General features: G+C 42.6%; 1 protein-coding gene across 1 annotated transcript in view; it reads right to left on the bottom strand.

The window, feature by feature from the left end:
• Positions 1-18,402, bottom strand: part of clec16a (C-type lectin domain containing 16A) — a 65,618-nt gene that overhangs the window by 28,624 nt on the left and 18,592 nt on the right. Inside the window, 7 exon segments of the mRNA XM_048244928.1 lie at positions 1,678-1,798; positions 5,419-5,484; positions 8,823-8,867; positions 9,346-9,455; positions 12,846-12,965; positions 15,180-15,280; positions 17,015-17,129. Coding sequence (XP_048100885.1) covers positions 1,678-1,798; positions 5,419-5,484; positions 8,823-8,867; positions 9,346-9,455; positions 12,846-12,965; positions 15,180-15,280; positions 17,015-17,129 — 678 coding nt within the window.

Here is an 18,402-nt window from a genome sequence, read left to right as displayed (position 1 = left end):
GACGGGGTGATGCTGCAAACACTGCCTACTAACGCCCCACCGGCAGCTGTACTGGACAGCTACTGTACTGTACTGCACATTTGTTTGCAGGTTTGTTTATTTCTTCTTTTTTTTTTTTGAAAATGCATTGCTTACAGGGCCACACTAACACGCTCTTCCCCCTGAGTTCCACCTAGGCAACTGTTGAATGCACAAGCAACACGACAGAACACGTGTATTCCTCAAAAAGCCAGCTTACTACTAAAAAGAAGAATGAGTGATATGTCAACATGTCTCAAACAAGTGGTCTTTCAACAAATTTGCCTGAATCCATTTATATTACAAAGTCTACTCTTATACATTTGTCAATATGTTCTCCTTCATCTGTCTTACTTGTCTCTTCTAGCCCATCATAATTTTCACACACACACACACACACACACACACACACACACACACCTACTACTACTACTGAACAGAGAAGGCAAGCCAAAACTTTGAGCACTTCAGGAGAGAAATGCTCAGAGAGGATGCTCCAGAAAATCCACCTGCCTGTCTGCACGCATGCACACACACACGCACGCACACGCACACACATCTCTCTCCTGGGCGGTTTTACAGTAATAGTGTGCAGCGTGTACTGGAAAAGGGATGCGGGCACACATCCTTTCTCTGCCCACGAAGCGTGAGCCTCACGCAGTAACAGCAGCAGCAGCAGTGGCTGCAGCTGAGGCCCCTAGCGAGCGACAGATGGAGCAGAGGCTGTAGGGGGAGGTGGAGGCGATGCTGGCTGTAGCAAGCAGCCTAGCAGCCCACCTTCAAAAAAACAACAAGAGTCTGGAATGTCTGAGTCACACAGGGGCGACGCAAAGCTTTCCTTCCAAGAGCTGCCGACTCTCTTTCTAGACTCTCTAGAGTTACGGGTTGGATATGCAGAGGCAGTGGGAGGGCTCTTGTGTGTCAGAGGGACTGTGGCTTTTATAGAGATGCCGGTGTGTGTGTGTGTGTGTGTGTGTGGCTTTTATAGAGATGCGTGCGGCTTATGCGTGCGTGTGTAGTGAGTGTGTGTATGTGTATGTGTGTGTGTGTGTGTGGTTACTGGGTTTTTAGAGAAAGTGGTAGGCTTTTGAGAGAATGAGGTCTATTTGTCACGAGTCAAGCTCGGGGTGGAATGCGAGGATGACTGCGAGCATCAGCAGGGTGGGCTGCGACGCGTCATGGTGACGGGCTTGTGTTCCTCACATCACACCAGACCAGACCAGACAGATACGAGACTGGGGGCGGTGGGGGTGGGGGTGGAGGTGTGAGGAGCCTGCATGGTGATGTGGTGTTGGATGCCTGCATGATGCACGCAGAGCAGTGGTGGTGAATGAACACAACAAGGGCTTATCTACTCCTTGGCTCACATGACAAATAACCGTCGTGTTTGCCGACTTTAAGAGAAGCATAGAATCCTTGGCTGTCAACTGTCTTATACGCACGCGCACGCGCACACGCACACGCACACGTCTTGCAGTAATAGAAACAGACAATCTGACAGGATATTAACTGTGTTTGCTACTCTGTGATGAGATGCGTAAATGCTGCTCTGTGATTGCTGACAGAGGACAGTTCTGTGATTGGTGGAAAGAAAGAGAAGGACAGAGAAGAGAATTCCTTCCGTGTGTGTGTGTGTGGGGGCTGAGATGCAGGCCTTACTGAGGTCAAGCACGTCGTCGGTCTTGATGAGGTCCTCTGGGCGAGTGAGAGGCAGCTGGGTCTCGGGCTCAGTCTGTAGCTGCAGTGAGAGCGAACGCAGCATGAAGAACACACGGATGGCCTGCAGAGAGAGAGAGAGAGAGAGAGCATACACACACACACACAGGTAAGGTGATGTAAAGGTAGTCACATATTAATTTAGAGTCAAACAGGCAAAGGAAGGGGCAGGTATATGCACACAAAGGATTCAAATATATTCAAATATTCACCTATTGTCAGAGGTGAAACAGCTCTCATGGGTACAGTAAAAACATTGCCTACGAAACACATCATCAAACCTACCATTACCCTTGAATGATTGTACATGGGCATATTTTTTAGAAATATTTCTTTAACAGTACTGAAAATAACAAATATCTCAAGCACTCAAGTTCTTCCATTAAATCAGCTCCTTCCATTAAATCACAGCTGTTCTACAAGCAAAACCTAAATCATCACTGACATACAGTTAGTCATTTCCACAGAAGGGGAATCAATGCTTTAGAAGCACCTCATGAGTCAACGTGACTCCATATGACACCATCCGTACTTCCCAGCGGAGAGCAGACTGGAGTGTGTCGTTGTCAGTGTGAATGAGAAAATGTCTACAGCAAAAAAGCACCAGTGAGCCAAATCCCTGGAAAGTCGGCGCGAGAAACACAATGGGTATAAAGAAGTGACTGAAGGCTGCGGCCCTCTGGCCAACATCTGGGTTTGGTTACTCTGCTGGCCCACAGCGCTGTTCCTAATTTCACAACCTCCCGCTACAGGCCATGTGAAGTTGGTTAGTGTATGTGTGCGTGCTTGTTTGGGTGTATGGGGGTGTGTGTGTGTGTGCATGCGTGTGTGTGTGTGTGTGTGTGCATGCATCGTGTGTGTGTGTGTGCGGTGTGTGTGTGTGTGTGTGTGTGTGTGCATGCGTGTGTGTGTGTTTGCACGCACACACAAGTGAGTGAAAGTATGTATGTGTGAGTGTGTGATTTGAAAGTGTTGTGAATCAGCCTCATTTCTGTAAATGTACATACTGCATACTTCTTATGGTCATTTGTGATTTTTGTACCCATATGTTCCCTGTGTGTGACTCTGGTCTGTATGCAAGCATCCTTTGTTTATCCTTGAATTCAATGAAAACTTGTCTAGAGGCCTTTGCCTATCACCAGGTGTGAAATGTTAATGTTTGTAGAACAGCATGTGTCCAGGCCTCTGAGGAACTTCCCAGGAAAGGGGGTAGTTTTAATTAAAAGACAATAGAAGCTGACCAGACCTGGTGAAGGCCTAATCCTCATCCTCCCTTTCTATTGCATATTCAAACTGGGTTGGACCTAGAGGTCACTCCTTCTTTTGTTTGTAACATAAAGTTAGTAGACTGTTTCTGTATAGTCAGAGAAGTCAGAGAATACTGAGAATCTGGTGAAATCCATGATGGGGTGAAACAAAACATGTACTTCTCTCCCTTGAGGGCCACTGGCCCCTCATTGAAAAGAATAAAGCCTGGATCCTGATCTTGTATCGTCCTGATTGAGTCTTAAGAGAAATATGGTAGTAAAAATATACTATCAGTGTGTATGTGCAAGTGAGCGTGTGTACGTGAGAGTTTGTGTGCATGTGTGTGTGTGTGTGTGTGTGTTTGCACCCACACACAAGTGAGTGAAAGTGTGTATGTGTGAGTGTGTGTCTGAGGAACTTCCCAGGAAAGGGGTAGTTTTAATTAAAAGACAATAGAAGCTGACCAGACCTGGTGAAGGCCTAATCCTCATCCTCCCTTTCTATTGCATATTCAAACTGGGTTGGACCTAGAGGTCACTCCTTCTTTGTTTGTAACATAAAGTTAGTAGACTGTTTCTGTATAGTCAGAGAAGTCAGAGAATACTGAGAATCTGGTGAAATCCATGATGGGGTGAAACAAAACATGTACTTCTCTCCCTTGAGGGCCACTGGCCCCTCATTGAAAAGAATAAAGCCTGGATCCTGATCTTGTATCGTCCTGATTGAGTCTTAAGAGAAATATGGTAGTAAAATATACTATCAGTGTGTATGTGCAAGTGAGTACAGTAAGTGTGTGTACATGAGAGTTTGTGTGTGTGTGTGTGTGAGTATATATGTGTGTGTGTATATATGTGTGTGTGTATATGTGTGTGTGTGTGTTTGCACCCACACACAAGTGAGTGAAAGTGTGTATGTGTGTGTGTGTGTGTGTGTGTTTGCACCCACACACAAGTGAGTGAAAGTGTGTATGTGTGTGTGTGTGTATATATGTGTGTGAAAAAGTGTGTACAGTATGTGTATGTGTGTGTGTATATGTGTGTGTGTGTATGTGTGTGTGTGTGTATGTGTGTGTGTATATACTGTATGTGTGTGTGTGTGTTTGCACCCACACACAAGTGAGTGAAAGTGTGTATGTGTGTGTGTGAGAATATGTGTGTGTGTGTGTGTGAGTGTAAATGTGTGTGTGAAAAAGTGTGTACAGTATGTGTATGTGTGTGAGTATATGTGAGTGTGTATGTATACTGTATGTGTGTGTGTATATATATATATATATATATATATATATATATATATATATATATATATATGTGTGTGTGTGAGAATATGTGTGTGTGTGTGTTTGCACCCACACACAAGTGAGTGAAAGTGTGTATGTGTGAGTGTGTATGTATACTGTATGTGTGTGTGTGTATATATATATATATATATATATATATATATATACACACTTTATGATTGTTATATCTGTATTCATGTATTGTCTTTTCATTGCACTATGTACGGCACTTTGGTCAGTGTAAACTGTAAAACTGTTTTAAACTGTTTTAAAATGTGCCTTATGAATAAATTTGACTTACTTACTTACTTACTTACTTACTTGCTTGCTTACTTACTACTGTATAAGCTCATCCCTCATAGGACAGAATCAATACAAGACCAGACACTGCCAATCAGACATCTGGGAACTCGGTTGAATCCCAGCAGTAATGCAGTAATGGCAGTTGAATCCCAGGCAGTAATGACAAAGATTCTATAGTTAACTGGAAATGAGCTTTTGTGGGCTACTCATAGACTGAGTTCCACGCAACTGGGCTAATGCATGGGAAGCATGTCAGTGTCCGGTGCAGTGACTAACTACTTTGAAAAGAGGAAATCACACTTGGTCAGCTGGAGTGGGGTGAGGTGTGTGTGTGTGAGTGTAAATGTGTGTGTGAAAAAGTGTGTACAGTATGTGTATGTGTGTGTGAGTATATATGTGTGTGTGTGTGTATATGTGTGTGTGTGTGTGTGTGAGTATATGTGTGAGTGTGTATGTGTATACTGTATGTGTGTGTGTGTATATATGTGTGTGAAAAAGTGTGTACAGTATGTGTATGTGTGTGTGAGTATATATATGTGTGTGTGTGTGTGTGTGTGTGTGTGTGTGTGTGTGTGTGAGTATATGTGTGAGTGTGTATGTGTATACTGTATGTGTGTGTGTGTGTATATGTGTGTGTGTGTGTGTGTGAGTATATGTGTGAGTGTGTATGTGTATACTGTATGTGTGTGTGTGTGAGAATATGTGTGTGTGTGTGTGTGTATATACTGTATGTGTGTGTGTGTATATGTGTGTGTGTGAGAATATGTGTGTGTGTGTGTGTGTGTATATACTGTATGTGTGTGTGTGTGTGTGTGTGTGTGTGTGTGTGTGTGTGTGTGTGTGTGTGTGTGTGTGTGTGTTGGGATGCTTACAGTCATGCTTCTGTATTCGTCCTCAAACATGTCGAGGAAGATCTCTTCTCCCTGCAGGGGGAGAGAAGGCAAAGTTGGACACAAAGCAGATTGCTGGCCAGGAGCTTACTGTACAGTGACGCCCAGATGTGTGCGGGTGTGCTGGGAACATACACACGCACACACACTGCTAGAGAGGAAATGTGAATGAATGTAGAGCGGATCCCAACCTTTTGGTTAACACAGATGCAGATCTTCCTAATTCATTTCTTCGTGCAACAGCCCACATTATGCATTCACTCCAGCGAAACGAGTGAAATAAATGTTTTTTAAAGCGGTCATCGCCATCATAGGCTATTTAGTACGATATTTACTTCTGTTAGGCCAACAACATGTCGCAATTTCCATTTGTTTTTTATGCGCAGACGTGCATACACATTGAATGGACACTCATACTAATACCCCCTAATTATGCCTCTATATTGATGACATCAAATTAAGAAGTATTTCTAGATCGGGGAAACATTTAGTTTCGTTTTCGTTTGCGGTTCTATGACACCATTGAATTGTGCTACAAATTAACTGACAGAAGCACTGGGCATAATGTAGCCTAAATTCGTGGCTCCATGGAACAGAAATCTACGCGTCAAGGAGGCTTATACTTTGAGAAACGCTGCAGATCATAGACAGAGAAGGCCTATGCTTTGGGAACAGAAAGCAATTGCTTCCTATCGCATAGAGTATGTTTTTTTTTTTTGTGGACTGGTTAGGTCCAGCCCACGCTGGGGACCCGTGATTTAATGGACAAAGAGGTAAAACACACACACACACACACACACACACACAGTTGATAGAGACAAAGAAAAGATCTATACACACACTGATTCACTCACTCACACATACACACAGAGAGCGGATGTGAATGGATATGGAATGTGAAACGATGACATGGAAACGAAATAAGAGGAGCTGGACCAGTTCCCAGTTCTGGGAAACTAAACAAGGCAACGGAGAGGAGACCTCCACAGAATTCTGTCCACGGCATAGGAGCAAGAGCTGCTACAATACCACTAAGACCTCATTAATGACCACTCTCACACCTTAAGTTGGAAATATTCTTTCTTCCACTCCCTCTCTCTTTCTCTCTCTTGCTCTTTCTTTCTCTCTCTGTCTCTCTCATTTTCATCTCATGGCTCATTTACTAGAATCTCTCCAGTAAGCGAACCATCAATTAGACTGGAACTCCAACATGAGCCCCAGAGTCCAGGATTGGACTGTGAAAACAATTCATTCTAAGATATTTAGCCCTGAACTAATGGTAAAAACAGCCATTTAAAGATATCCTACCTCTTTATACAATCTAGTACATACTGTGATCATGTAGCAATGAGTAGAATATATTTATAAAGCTTTTTTCTATGTTTTTGTTGTGAATTATACCCTTTAGTAGAGTGGAAACAAAACTATTCATAAAATAATATGTACACTGGTACCAATACCGATGTTGGCCGATATATTAGTGTAATGCATGTTTTTGTTTAACCTGTCTTTCCTGTGCTTATTCTCTATGTTTTATCTTATTTTTGTGCAATGTCTATATGTCTGTATGTCTCTATGTCAGGGCTCCCTTGTAAAAGAGGCTGAAGGTCTCAATGGGCTCTCTAATGGGTTTCACCTGGTTAAATAAAGGTCAAATAAAATAAAAATAAAATAAATAAAATATATATCGGTGTATCCCTAAACATTATATTATCAGTGCATGCACAGTGATATAAACTCGATAATAGAATATAACCCACTGTGTTGTAATGTTGTGCACTTATTATTATGGACAGTTTAACCAAGAGATCATCACAAAATTATTTATTTGAGATATTATTGCCAGTATTATTGCCTACTTGTATAGTACTGTAATCAGGTATGCACGTCCGTGTCTGCTCACATGACTTAAAGAGTCCTGGCCCGATGTGCTTTAAATATCTAATCAAGGCAGGAGGTCTCGGCCCTCTTTCATGATCATCTGGATCTGGCTCAGAGGCTGGAATTTGGTTTCACTTTGATTAATGTTGCATGACGGGGCGTGCTTGACTGCTGTCGTTTCCTTGATACTGACACAAGCTCTTCATGCACACTAACGTCACATTTTCAACTAGTTCCTTTCAACTAATGTGTTAGCGAAAGACTGTTGTCTGACCAATGAAAGCATTGGAGCTTATTCTGTGGAAACTTTCTTATAGGAGTTTGCTGCATCTTTGGAAAAGCAAAAGTCACACATGCAAGCTGTTAATTAGTCTGTGCTCAGCAACAAAAAAATGGCCATGTAAACTCATAAGAGACGCTGTTCAAGAGTAATAAATGGATTAAATCGGTTGGGCTTATGATGAGGTCAGCTAGAACTCTTCTCAGAACTAAAATTCCTCAAAAACAATCACAAAGTCAGTTGCCTTATGGGGTCATGTGTCTGGCCAAATGAATGACCCCTTTTGCAGGCGGACAGCCTCTGAATTTGCCGTCCTAGATGAAGGAGCTTTCTGAGAAGCTAGGGCCTATTTCCTCTAACTGGAATTTTCAATGTCATACAAAGGGAGTACAATTCTGGAAACTGACCACAAGTACTACTAATTCTCTCAGTCAACAAGTAGCCATGATTATGTACAGAGGTTGCATTAGTATCTAGTCAAAACATGACCAAATGGTCTATTAAAAGCAAAAATGCATAATTTCTGTCATTTTCTACAAAAGGTCATCAGTCATGCTGTTTAATATGGTTGGTCATGGCTAAATAAAGCATGAGCTAATTGTTTATGAGTTCAAAGTTCATGATCTACAAAAGGTAATATACCTTTTCAGATTTAAACCACTTTAAATGCACAGCTCCCATCATTATGCCCTGATGGGCAGTTTCTTTGACATCAGCCTGCATGAGTAAGATTTTAACTTCAATTTTAACTTGATGCATCTGCCTGCCCAATAAAAAGTGGCCAGTTTTTTGTTTGCTAGTAATCTTGATTCAAAAGAAAGACAGAGTGAGGAAAAGAAAGAGCAATAAAGAGAAAGAGTGAGGAAGAGAAAGAGTGAAAAAGAAAGAGAGCAAAAAGAGAGACATTGGAGACAACACTTGTGCAATTTTTGGAAACCCGTTGAATTTCAAGAAAAGCATTGGGAGTAGCTCAGATCTTGTCATAACAGGCTCCTCAGGGACTTTCCGAATCCAGCTTATGAGCCAACTCAACATTTTTTTATTTTAATTTGGCCATAAAACCATAAAACCAGACAATATGAATTAAGATGGAGGGTGTGTGAAGAAGCTCAGACTTTTTAAAGCAACAGCTTTTAAATCACAGCAGAACTGTAAAAGGAGTGAAATATTTGTGCCAACCGTTTATCTATTTATTCTATTTTTTACTTGCCTTGTAAAATCTGCGAAGGAGATGCAGGCTCTCCTCCCTTGCTCCCTAGAAAATATATATATATAGAGAGAGAGAGAGAGAGAGAGAGAGAGAGAGAGAGAGAGAGAGAGAGAGAGAGAGAGAGAGAGAGAGAGAGAGAGAGGGAGAGGGAGAGGGAGAGGGAGAGGGAGGGAGAGAGAGAGAGAGAGAGAGGCCATGAGCACAAAAGACAGCAGCGTACACACCGGGCTAGACACACACACATGATGCAGCCTTAAAGACTAACAAGGAAGCACAAAGGCATTTAAGAGAAGCTTGGATGGGGAAAATCCCGTTGTACACAAGACGATAGAAGCCAATTGCTCGTAGTCGTAAGTGACTTCAGGGAAACAATGGGAGAAGAACAGGAACAGGACTGTTTGCATTTGACACAAAACTTACTGTATGAGAAAAGGAAGGGAGTATGGACACACACACACACACACACACACACACACACACACACAAACACACACACACACATACATACACACACACACCTCACCTCAAGGCAGGCCAAATGGACATCCTTGATGATACACTGACTTCCAGACAACACAGACTGTTTCAAGAGCAAACAGCCTAGCTCCAGAGTGGCCAACCGGATCTTTCCATCTGCCGAAACACACACGCACGCACGCACACGCACACGCACACGCACGCGCACGCGCGCGCGCACACACACACACACACACACACACACACAATCAGTTATGATTCACAAAGCCATTCTTCAAACTTCTCTGGTAGACAAAGACTATTATCATATTGCATATAAACTCTCCCAATGTTTTGTGGTGTGCTGTTATTGTCAGTTTGTAAGTCTGTATGTGTGCGAGAATAAAACTGCCTAAGGTCACCATGAAACTTTGTCATCACGAGCCAGAATTTTGTTTCACTGTTTCTTCCACTGTAAAACACAGCATCAAGATTTGACGGAGGTCTGCACTCTCCAAGTGCCCTTCTAGTTGCAGAGAGTATTTTCCTCCATGCTCTGTTTGCCTGCGTCACTCCACTCCATTTTAAACGTGTTAGTGGTTCATTCTGTACTCCTACAATCTCATTTATCACATCACTAAAATGATGTAAGATTTAAACACTTTAATCATACACTGTCCTGAGGCCACTTCTGGAGTTTAGAGGACAAGGGAGAGAACTATACCAGAAAACCTGGGCCATGTGAATCTCACGCCACACCTGGATGTGACTGAAATGCAATAAGATTATCGTGTCCAACAGGTAAGCTATATACTGATATGTAAGATTGTGGCCACAGTTTCAGTTTCAAAATGACGAGAGGCAAAACACGTTTTCGTTGAAGCCAGTACAGTGTTTGTTTATAAGCAAACAGCGAGTCTGCACATGCACAAACAGTTAATCATTGGTGGATAGATTGGGTGCTTAGTGAATCACTATGCACCCAAACAGGAAAACATCAAACTTTAAAAGCATCATTGAAGAAGAATTACTCTCAGGGTCCCCCTTCAGTTGAGAAGCGCAATTTTCTGTTACCACTGTACAGCAACCACTGTGAATGTGTGACTCTGTAACTATAAACATAACTCTGGGACGACATATAGTAGGGGGGATTATCAACAAAAAAGGGTCTAATCGTTACGCGGTTGATAGAAGCACCAAAATTGGTACAGACACTTTATGATGCATCTCATCATTTCAGAAGGGGTGCCCAAAATGTCTGGTTCATTAAGGTAATTTTTTAAGGGAAAAAGATGGCCACCTAAAACGACCCAAGGATAACAAAGTCCTTTTAGGCAAGTCCCTCCACTCGGCGGCCATATGACAACGCTTTTTGGGCACTCGTCGGGCATCCATTTCGGCAGAAATGCGCATGTACAAGGCTTCACGACACCAATCTTGCTCCAGCGGCGAGATCACAACACATGATTGGCACGATGTCTTCACAACACACCATATGATTGGCTCAATGTATTCACGTGTCGACGTTTTGCCGAGGAAGGGGTGTGATGTGTAGACAACGTCCATATTGCCGTTACAAACTAGCCCCATGCATTTCTATAGAGGATTTTTTGAGTGCTGTGTCTCCTCATTAGAAAGTCTCTGAGGATCTTTCTCTTCTGCTACTTTATATAGAAGGGAATGCATGGACGGCAGTCTGTAGAAAGAGACCTCCAAATTCCTGCAAATATCAGAAGATTCAAATGGAATGCTGCCACTCAATTCATCTTTTTGCCACTCAGGGAATAACCATGGTGACTTAAGCTGTGAAGTGTGCATAGTGCATATCTTCAGAACTTGTTGTCATGGAAGTAAATGACACATTCACGATCAGACACTTGTTGTGGTTGACAGTAATCTCAGAGACGGTTCATCAAGTATTCTAAAGGATCTTTGTTAATCTTTTTGCAAGCACTTAAATCAGAATAAGAATAGTATGGCTAATTAGCATGCTAGCTGTCGAAGCCATTAGGCATAACATTAGCTATCCAAGCTATAGCGGCTAGTGCTGCCGACTACTTTAATTACGCGCGACATTTATTGTCATCTTTTGTAGGCTTACTCTGTGCATACCGCTTGCTGCCTACCTCCACCTATGAGCCTACAAGTGGTGGGAGGGGTTCAGTGTTCCTACCCGCTACAACAACTTGTGTAGTCTATACTGCAAGCGATGCAACCCACTCAGAGTGTGACAGAAGTGCTGTTTGCCTTATTAAGAGTTTAGATGCCATCAACATGATTTTGGAAACATTATTTTAAGGTAAAAATCTCTTAAAGGAACCATATGTAAGATTGTGGCCAAAACTGGTACTGCAATCACTTTCAAATTACTGTATAGCGGTGTATCCCCTCCCCCTCCCCCCTTACTTGAGGTTGCCAACCCAGATGCCGAAACACTACTGACTTCGTAGTCAAACATATAGGCGGACATTTGCAAGTTTTCAAGTTTGCATTTGAGTTTTCTGCTTGCCTCTGCGAATGTTTGCAAACAGTTTGAGGAGCTAATTCTACACAAACATACAATGGAGCAGGGGGGTATTCCAAGTACGTGGTTTAGTGACAAACCTGGGTAAGTTAACTCAAAGTAAGTGGTAAACCTCCTACAACAAGAGACCTATGGCATTGTTTTGTAAGGAGAATGAAGCCATACATCTCTTCTATTAGGAGGTTTACCCCTTACTCTGAGTTAACTTTCCCAGGTTTGTCACTAAACCACGTACTTGAAATACCCCCCTGGACATGAGCTGGATGAAGTGTTACTGTTACAATGGATTGTTTACACCAAATCGTTTAAATTTAACTGTTCAGAGAAAACATATCCACCATCAAAACTTGCCACTGTTTAACAAGTTTGAACACACCTTCGGTTTCACCAGACGCACTCGCTCTGTGAAGAGTCTGGGTACTCTCCATTGGCAAATGTTTCTAAGCGCTGCATCATAATGGGCATAGACTTTGCATTAACTTTGAAATAAGACTGAGTTTTCTAGCATCATGACAATATTGTTCCAATACCAAATATTAAAAATTGTCATTAATTGCCATTTATTTATTTAGCTGACTTTGCGACTTAGAAAATGAGGAATAACACTTAAGCTACATTGCACATGGACACCTTTGGTAACAATAAATACACACAAACAATAAATAGTAGTGTCTCATAAGGATCCTGTTTATGTTGCACAGCACTTGAAATGACATTTTGATTCTGTTAGGAGGCACAAACACAGTCTAAATTATGTCCCCATAGGAAAGCTTTGTAGCTGCCTGGCTGCACTAGCCACTAGCAGGATAAGTCAAGTTAGGTAGCATCTATTTTTTCCCCATTTTTTTTCCTACCGGCAGTACCCTGTGACCTCAAATACAAATCATATGAATATTATCTTATACTACAAAACATGCTATGCTCCACTGAGTGTGTGAAATACAAAGTATAGCTGGTCATCTCTGGACACAGTACACTACTTCATCAAATATCTACTATAAATTTGCGTGTGAGTGTGAATGTGTGCGAGTGAGTGAGTGTACCTGGTTGAGCTGCCTGATTCATGACCCGTATGAGCCTCTCCACTAGGACCTGGCTGTAGGAGGTCCGGTCTTGGTCAGGCGCTGGGAGCTGGATCTTCTCCAGCAGGGCAGGATTGATACCTGAGAACATACACACACACACACCCACACACATGGATAAGCATAAACTTATTTAAGGACACACACACACACACACACACAGATGAATGAGCATAAACTTATTTACGGACACACACACACAGAATGGTGCACATAATAAGAAGGGTATGCAAACTCAAGTCCAGACAGACACATCAGTGTTTCCCATACATCGACTTATTTGTGGCGGCCCACCACAATATCAGCACTGACCACCACACAATGATTTTCCATGTTGTACTATTTAAATTAGACGGAATTCATTCATTGCAGAGCTATGTGCACCTTTGCACAGCCACTCCTTGTCTCTCTGTCTCTCAACAAACCTACCTGAATGTTTAAAGAAAACATTAACAATACTGCAATTGTTGACATAAAAGTCAACTGGCTAAATTGTGCTTAAATCTGCATCATAACCAGTCTGTGCTAATTTGTTAAAAACTGTTGCATTCTGCAAACCTACCACCACAAATAGAATTCAATTCTGTCGGTCAGGGACTTGAATGACTTTTAGGTTGTGAGTATATCAGGTCACAGCTAATGCAGCTCAGTAATAAAAGATGTGTAAAAGACAAAGTGATCACAGCTACTTGTGGATGATGTGGCATGGTTCTGCCATTAAATATTCCTAAAAAATAACAGGGCTTCAATGGGACAAGAACTTACTCTAATGTTCATGGAATGTTGAACACACACACACACACACACACGCGCGCACGCGCGCAGATACAGACACAATCACACACACACTAAGGGTGTCACGATTTCGATTTTATATCGAAATCGTTCGAAATTACATCTCAATCTCGAACATCGAATTTAAAAGTAGAATCGACGATGCAGCCACACCCCCAATGTCACATCCAGCATGTATGCCAAGACGCACAAACGCACGTGCTGAACTGCAGCATCAACACTCCTCTAATTTTAGGCTGCAGCCAGTTAAAATATACACATCAACCTACCGAAATCAAAGCCCCTCTTGCTACTTTGAAATCACCGGTGTGGAAGTACTCGTTCATTCACGTCAATTAAAACTAACTTACCCTACTCAACTTAGCAAGTGAAAAGATGATCTAGTTACAGTCCAAAGTTACTTTAAGGATTAAAATGCACATTGATAAGTATCCATGAACACTAACCTTGGGTCTCTTCGAAGTGTGCTGAAACGATCAAATTATAATTCTGTGTTGTTTCATTTCACTATGTTCACGTCTCTGTTTTAGCCTAATGTTAGTTCTGTTTACATTACAACCTCGCGGTTGGAACGGTTTCAAAATAAAAAGCGGTTTCAAAATAAAAGCCCCCCGAAACAGAAAAGGAAAAGGCCAAAAAGAGTAAATAACATATAAGGAATGCATGAATAGTAATGTTGAAAACAATATCGAAAATCGAATCGAATCGTGACTTTAAAATCGAAAACTGCATCGAATCAAGGATTTTGGAGAATCATGACACCCCTAACACACACACACACACACACACACGCGCGCGCAGACACACACACACGCAGACACACACACTAAAACGTTTGCCTTGGGTGAACTTTCCACTCCCACTGGTCAAGTTTCATGCAGTGCTGTTTGAGCCTACGGGGGTTACTTTCACTTTCAAGATGAGTGTGTGTGCACACACACACACAATGGGGTTAATAATAAAACCAGTAAGCCATGTCCTGAGTCGCTAATTAAAAACACACATGCACACACACCACAAACACACGCACCACAAACACTGTGAAAAAACATGCAATTACAGTAACTGCCTTATCAGTTGTGTGTACTGTAAACTATGCATGTCACCATTCTTGCTATCTTTAGATGTGTGCTCTCTGTGTGTGCTTGTGTGCTCGTCTGCATTTCTGTGTCTGTAAGTGACAAAAGGTGGGTGACAGAGCGAAAGAGAAGAAGAAAAAGAGATTGAAAGAGAATGAAAGAGAATGAAAGAGAATGGAGGAGACTGAACAATGAGTGTTTGTGTGGATGCTTGAACCGGTCTTTCTCTTGGGTGCCATGCCTCATTGTCTTTCTGTACTTTTATGAACACGTTTTGTGCATCAGCCATATCATTACCTGTCTGCACATGTGCACGTTTGTGCTTGCATGCATGTGTTTGTTTGGGTGGGTGTGTGTGTGTGTGTGTGTGTTTGTGTGTGTGTGTGCGCGCGAGTGATGTAATGACCATGAAGTCATATACCTTTGCTGTGCGACATGGCATACAGCAGGCAGAGCACAAAGAGGGCATGGTAGTCATCTTCGGTGCAGTCGAGTGCGTTGTACACCATGTCCAGGAACGGTCTGGAAGGGAGGGACGAAAACAAATATTTCAAGCAGGTCACAGTCTTCCACAGCTCACACACGCACACAAACACACACACACAGCCTGAGGAAATGGCTGTCACTCACCAGAGACTGAACACTGTAAATGCATTGCTGGGTGAGACATTTTGTGAGTGTTCATGCACATGTGAGGGAACATGAGAACATGTGAAAGAAACTCAGGCATCAGTGGACATGCACTTAAAAGGATGTATGTTGGTGAGGGAGTGCACTGTGTGTGTGTGATTCTGTGTGTGTATGTGTGTGTGTGTGTGTGTGTGTGTGTGTGTGTGTGTGTGTTTTTCATATCATACTTAACACATAATACACATTTACCGGCACCCCAGTTAAAAATGAAAAGAGGTATAAGAAATATATAATATTGGCATTTTATCCTAGGTTCCCAATTAAAACATTGAGGGAAAAATCCAATCTTGGGGGGGAAGCAAATTTATTTTGAAAAGAAATTAAATTCTTCTACAGAAATAAATATTTCTTATAATAATAAACACACTTGACTTGGGCAGATCCCAAATGTTTTATGGCGCCAGTAGGTCGTATTGTATTTTCCAGTGAGTACACAGAAAGCACTAGAGCACTGTTAGCTTACTGATAAAGAAAGTGAAAGAGAGTAGAAGACTAAGGGGAAAAGGGGAAAAGGTGGCGTAAGGAGAGCAAGGGATAGAGTGTGTGTGAGAAAGAAAAGAGAGAGAGAGAGAGAGAGAGAGAGAGAGAGAGAGAGAGAGAGAGGCAGGAAGATAGATAGACTAAGTGTATATTCTTGTAATCGCTATGAGCCCGGATATGCAGCCTCAATTTACCGGTGCCACCGGAGGAGTAGAGAGAATGTCACGTTCGGCTGCTTTCTGACCTCAGCACTCAGCTGTTCTACTGTGGAATCCAACCCAGACCTAAACCGTGGAAAGGGCAGGGCATTCCATTGAACTAGACCAGTTGTTTTGAAGTTGGACTACATCTCTCTCCCTCTCGTCCTCCACTTCTCCTGTGTCTTGCATTCAACTTTCTCTTTTGGCTTCCCTTTTATTTACATTTTGGATTTTGATTTCCTCCTTTATTGTTCTTTTCCAGAAGGTGGTGAAAGGAAAGCATGCTTAGTTTACAGGAACATGCCAGGGTTGGAAACTTGTGGTCCTTGTTATTATACTGATAACATTATTAGAATTCAAAATAAGCAGTTATGAAAAAGGAGTTCCTAGACATATACTGGAGGCATAATGTCAACAAAGTTATAGGGTCCAAAAATATTTATACTATGGAGGAATGTCTAGTATAGACTGTATATCCGGCCTGCCAAATAGCTACAGATCAGTGCCAAGGCTGAATGATTGCCAAGGCTGAATGATAACAGGCTGAGAAGGCTACTCCAAATGTGTCTGTGCCATGCTATGTGTGTGCGTGCATGAGAGCCACTGTCTGTGTGTGTGTACTGTACCTCTGTGTGTGTGTGTGTGTGTGTATGTACCTCTGTGTGTGTGTGTGTGTGTGTGTGTATGTACCTCTGTGTGTGTGTGTGTGTGTGTGTGTATGTACCTCTGTGTGTGTGTGTGTGTGTGTGTGTATGTACCTCTGTGTGTGTGTGTGTGTGTGTGTGTGTGTGTATGTACCTCTGTGTGTGTGTGTGTGTGTGTGTGTGTGTGTATGTACCTGTGTGTGTGTGTGTGTGTGTGTGTGTGTGTGTGTGTGTGTGTGTACCTGCTCTGCTGGCCCTCTGCGCGGGCAGCGCTCTTCTCCTCATCTGTGATGTTCTGTTCCGTCAGTGTGGACACGTCAGAGATCTTACACTTCTCCATCACCACCATCTCAATCTCTGCACACACACAAACACGCACACACACACACATTCACACGCGTGCACACGCGTGCACACGCGCACGCACACACGCAAGTGCACAAACGCATACAGAAGACAGTGTTGGGTAAAATACAGCATTGCTTAAGAGCTATCAATATCTCATTCACCATGACAGTTTCTCACAAGACGCTCAAGGACAGTTTTGCAGCACAAACTACTGTTTACAGTGCACAGAAACAGAGTTATACTGAGCTTAGGCATCATGCCTGAACCCTTACTAACATTTAGGTTCTCAGGTTTGCTGCTGAAATGCATGCCAATGCCAGCAAGGAAGCCTACAGCAGTTTATTCCTCTTTATTTGAAATGAGTCAGTGAAGTCAAGTGAAACATCACATGACAAACATGCATAAAGCATGCAGACACACATGGTTGTTTAGTTTAAGAATCAGCATGGCAATTGAATAATTGGTTCTTCTGTTAGTCACAAGTCGAGTTTTCACTTCTCCCAAACACAATCCCAAACACAAACCAAAACTTAACCCCAGATTGCACTCTGCCTGTGATTCACGCCCAGATCTGGCTCAGAACCACCCCAGTTCTGGTCCAGAGACGGGAGAAAAACCCATGCAGCAGCCATCTGAGACTTCAATAACAACACTTACAGTGACAATAACAACTTGACGTGCAGAAAACGCCCACGTTGACCTTTAACCATGCGCTCCAGCAAATCTCAAAGCATGACGGCTCAGTTGGCAGGCATAACACAGGCGGGAGGCGGATGGATGGATGGAGGGAGGGAGGGAGGGAGGGAGGAGGTGGAGAGGGGGATGAGAAAGACTGGGAGAGGGGTGAAACAGATGGATCTTGGCCAAACCCAACCTGCGCAGATCCATAAAGACGCCCACAACCAGCTGCTGCGTGCTCTAATCCCCAAACTCAGGGCTCAAAGCACAAAAAAAAGTTCTGTGCATAAAGCGGTCAAAAATGTTCAAAGCTGTTAAATATGATTATCTATTTTCAATTTTTAATCGGCATGGTCTATACCTCAGATGGAGCACAGTAGCTGAGAACTTAAATCCATGCAAAATTGATGCTTCCTCATCAGCCTGATGCCAGTCTGTCAAGCTTTGGATGGGGAATGGCTGCATCAGAGAGAAGTCCAGCTGGAAGTAGTTCATTTGGCCTACTGAAAGGATTTTAAATGGATTCTAAGTAACTGACCTACAATTGCCAGGTTGATGTGTGTGTGAGTGTGTGTGTGTGTGTGTAAATGCCTGCACACTTCTG

Source organism: Alosa alosa, chromosome 6 (assembly GCF_017589495.1).
Source record: "Alosa alosa isolate M-15738 ecotype Scorff River chromosome 6, AALO_Geno_1.1, whole genome shotgun sequence".
Lineage (NCBI taxonomy): Eukaryota > Metazoa > Chordata > Actinopteri > Clupeiformes > Clupeidae > Alosa > Alosa alosa.
This window is presented reverse-complemented; position numbering and strand designations above follow the sequence as displayed.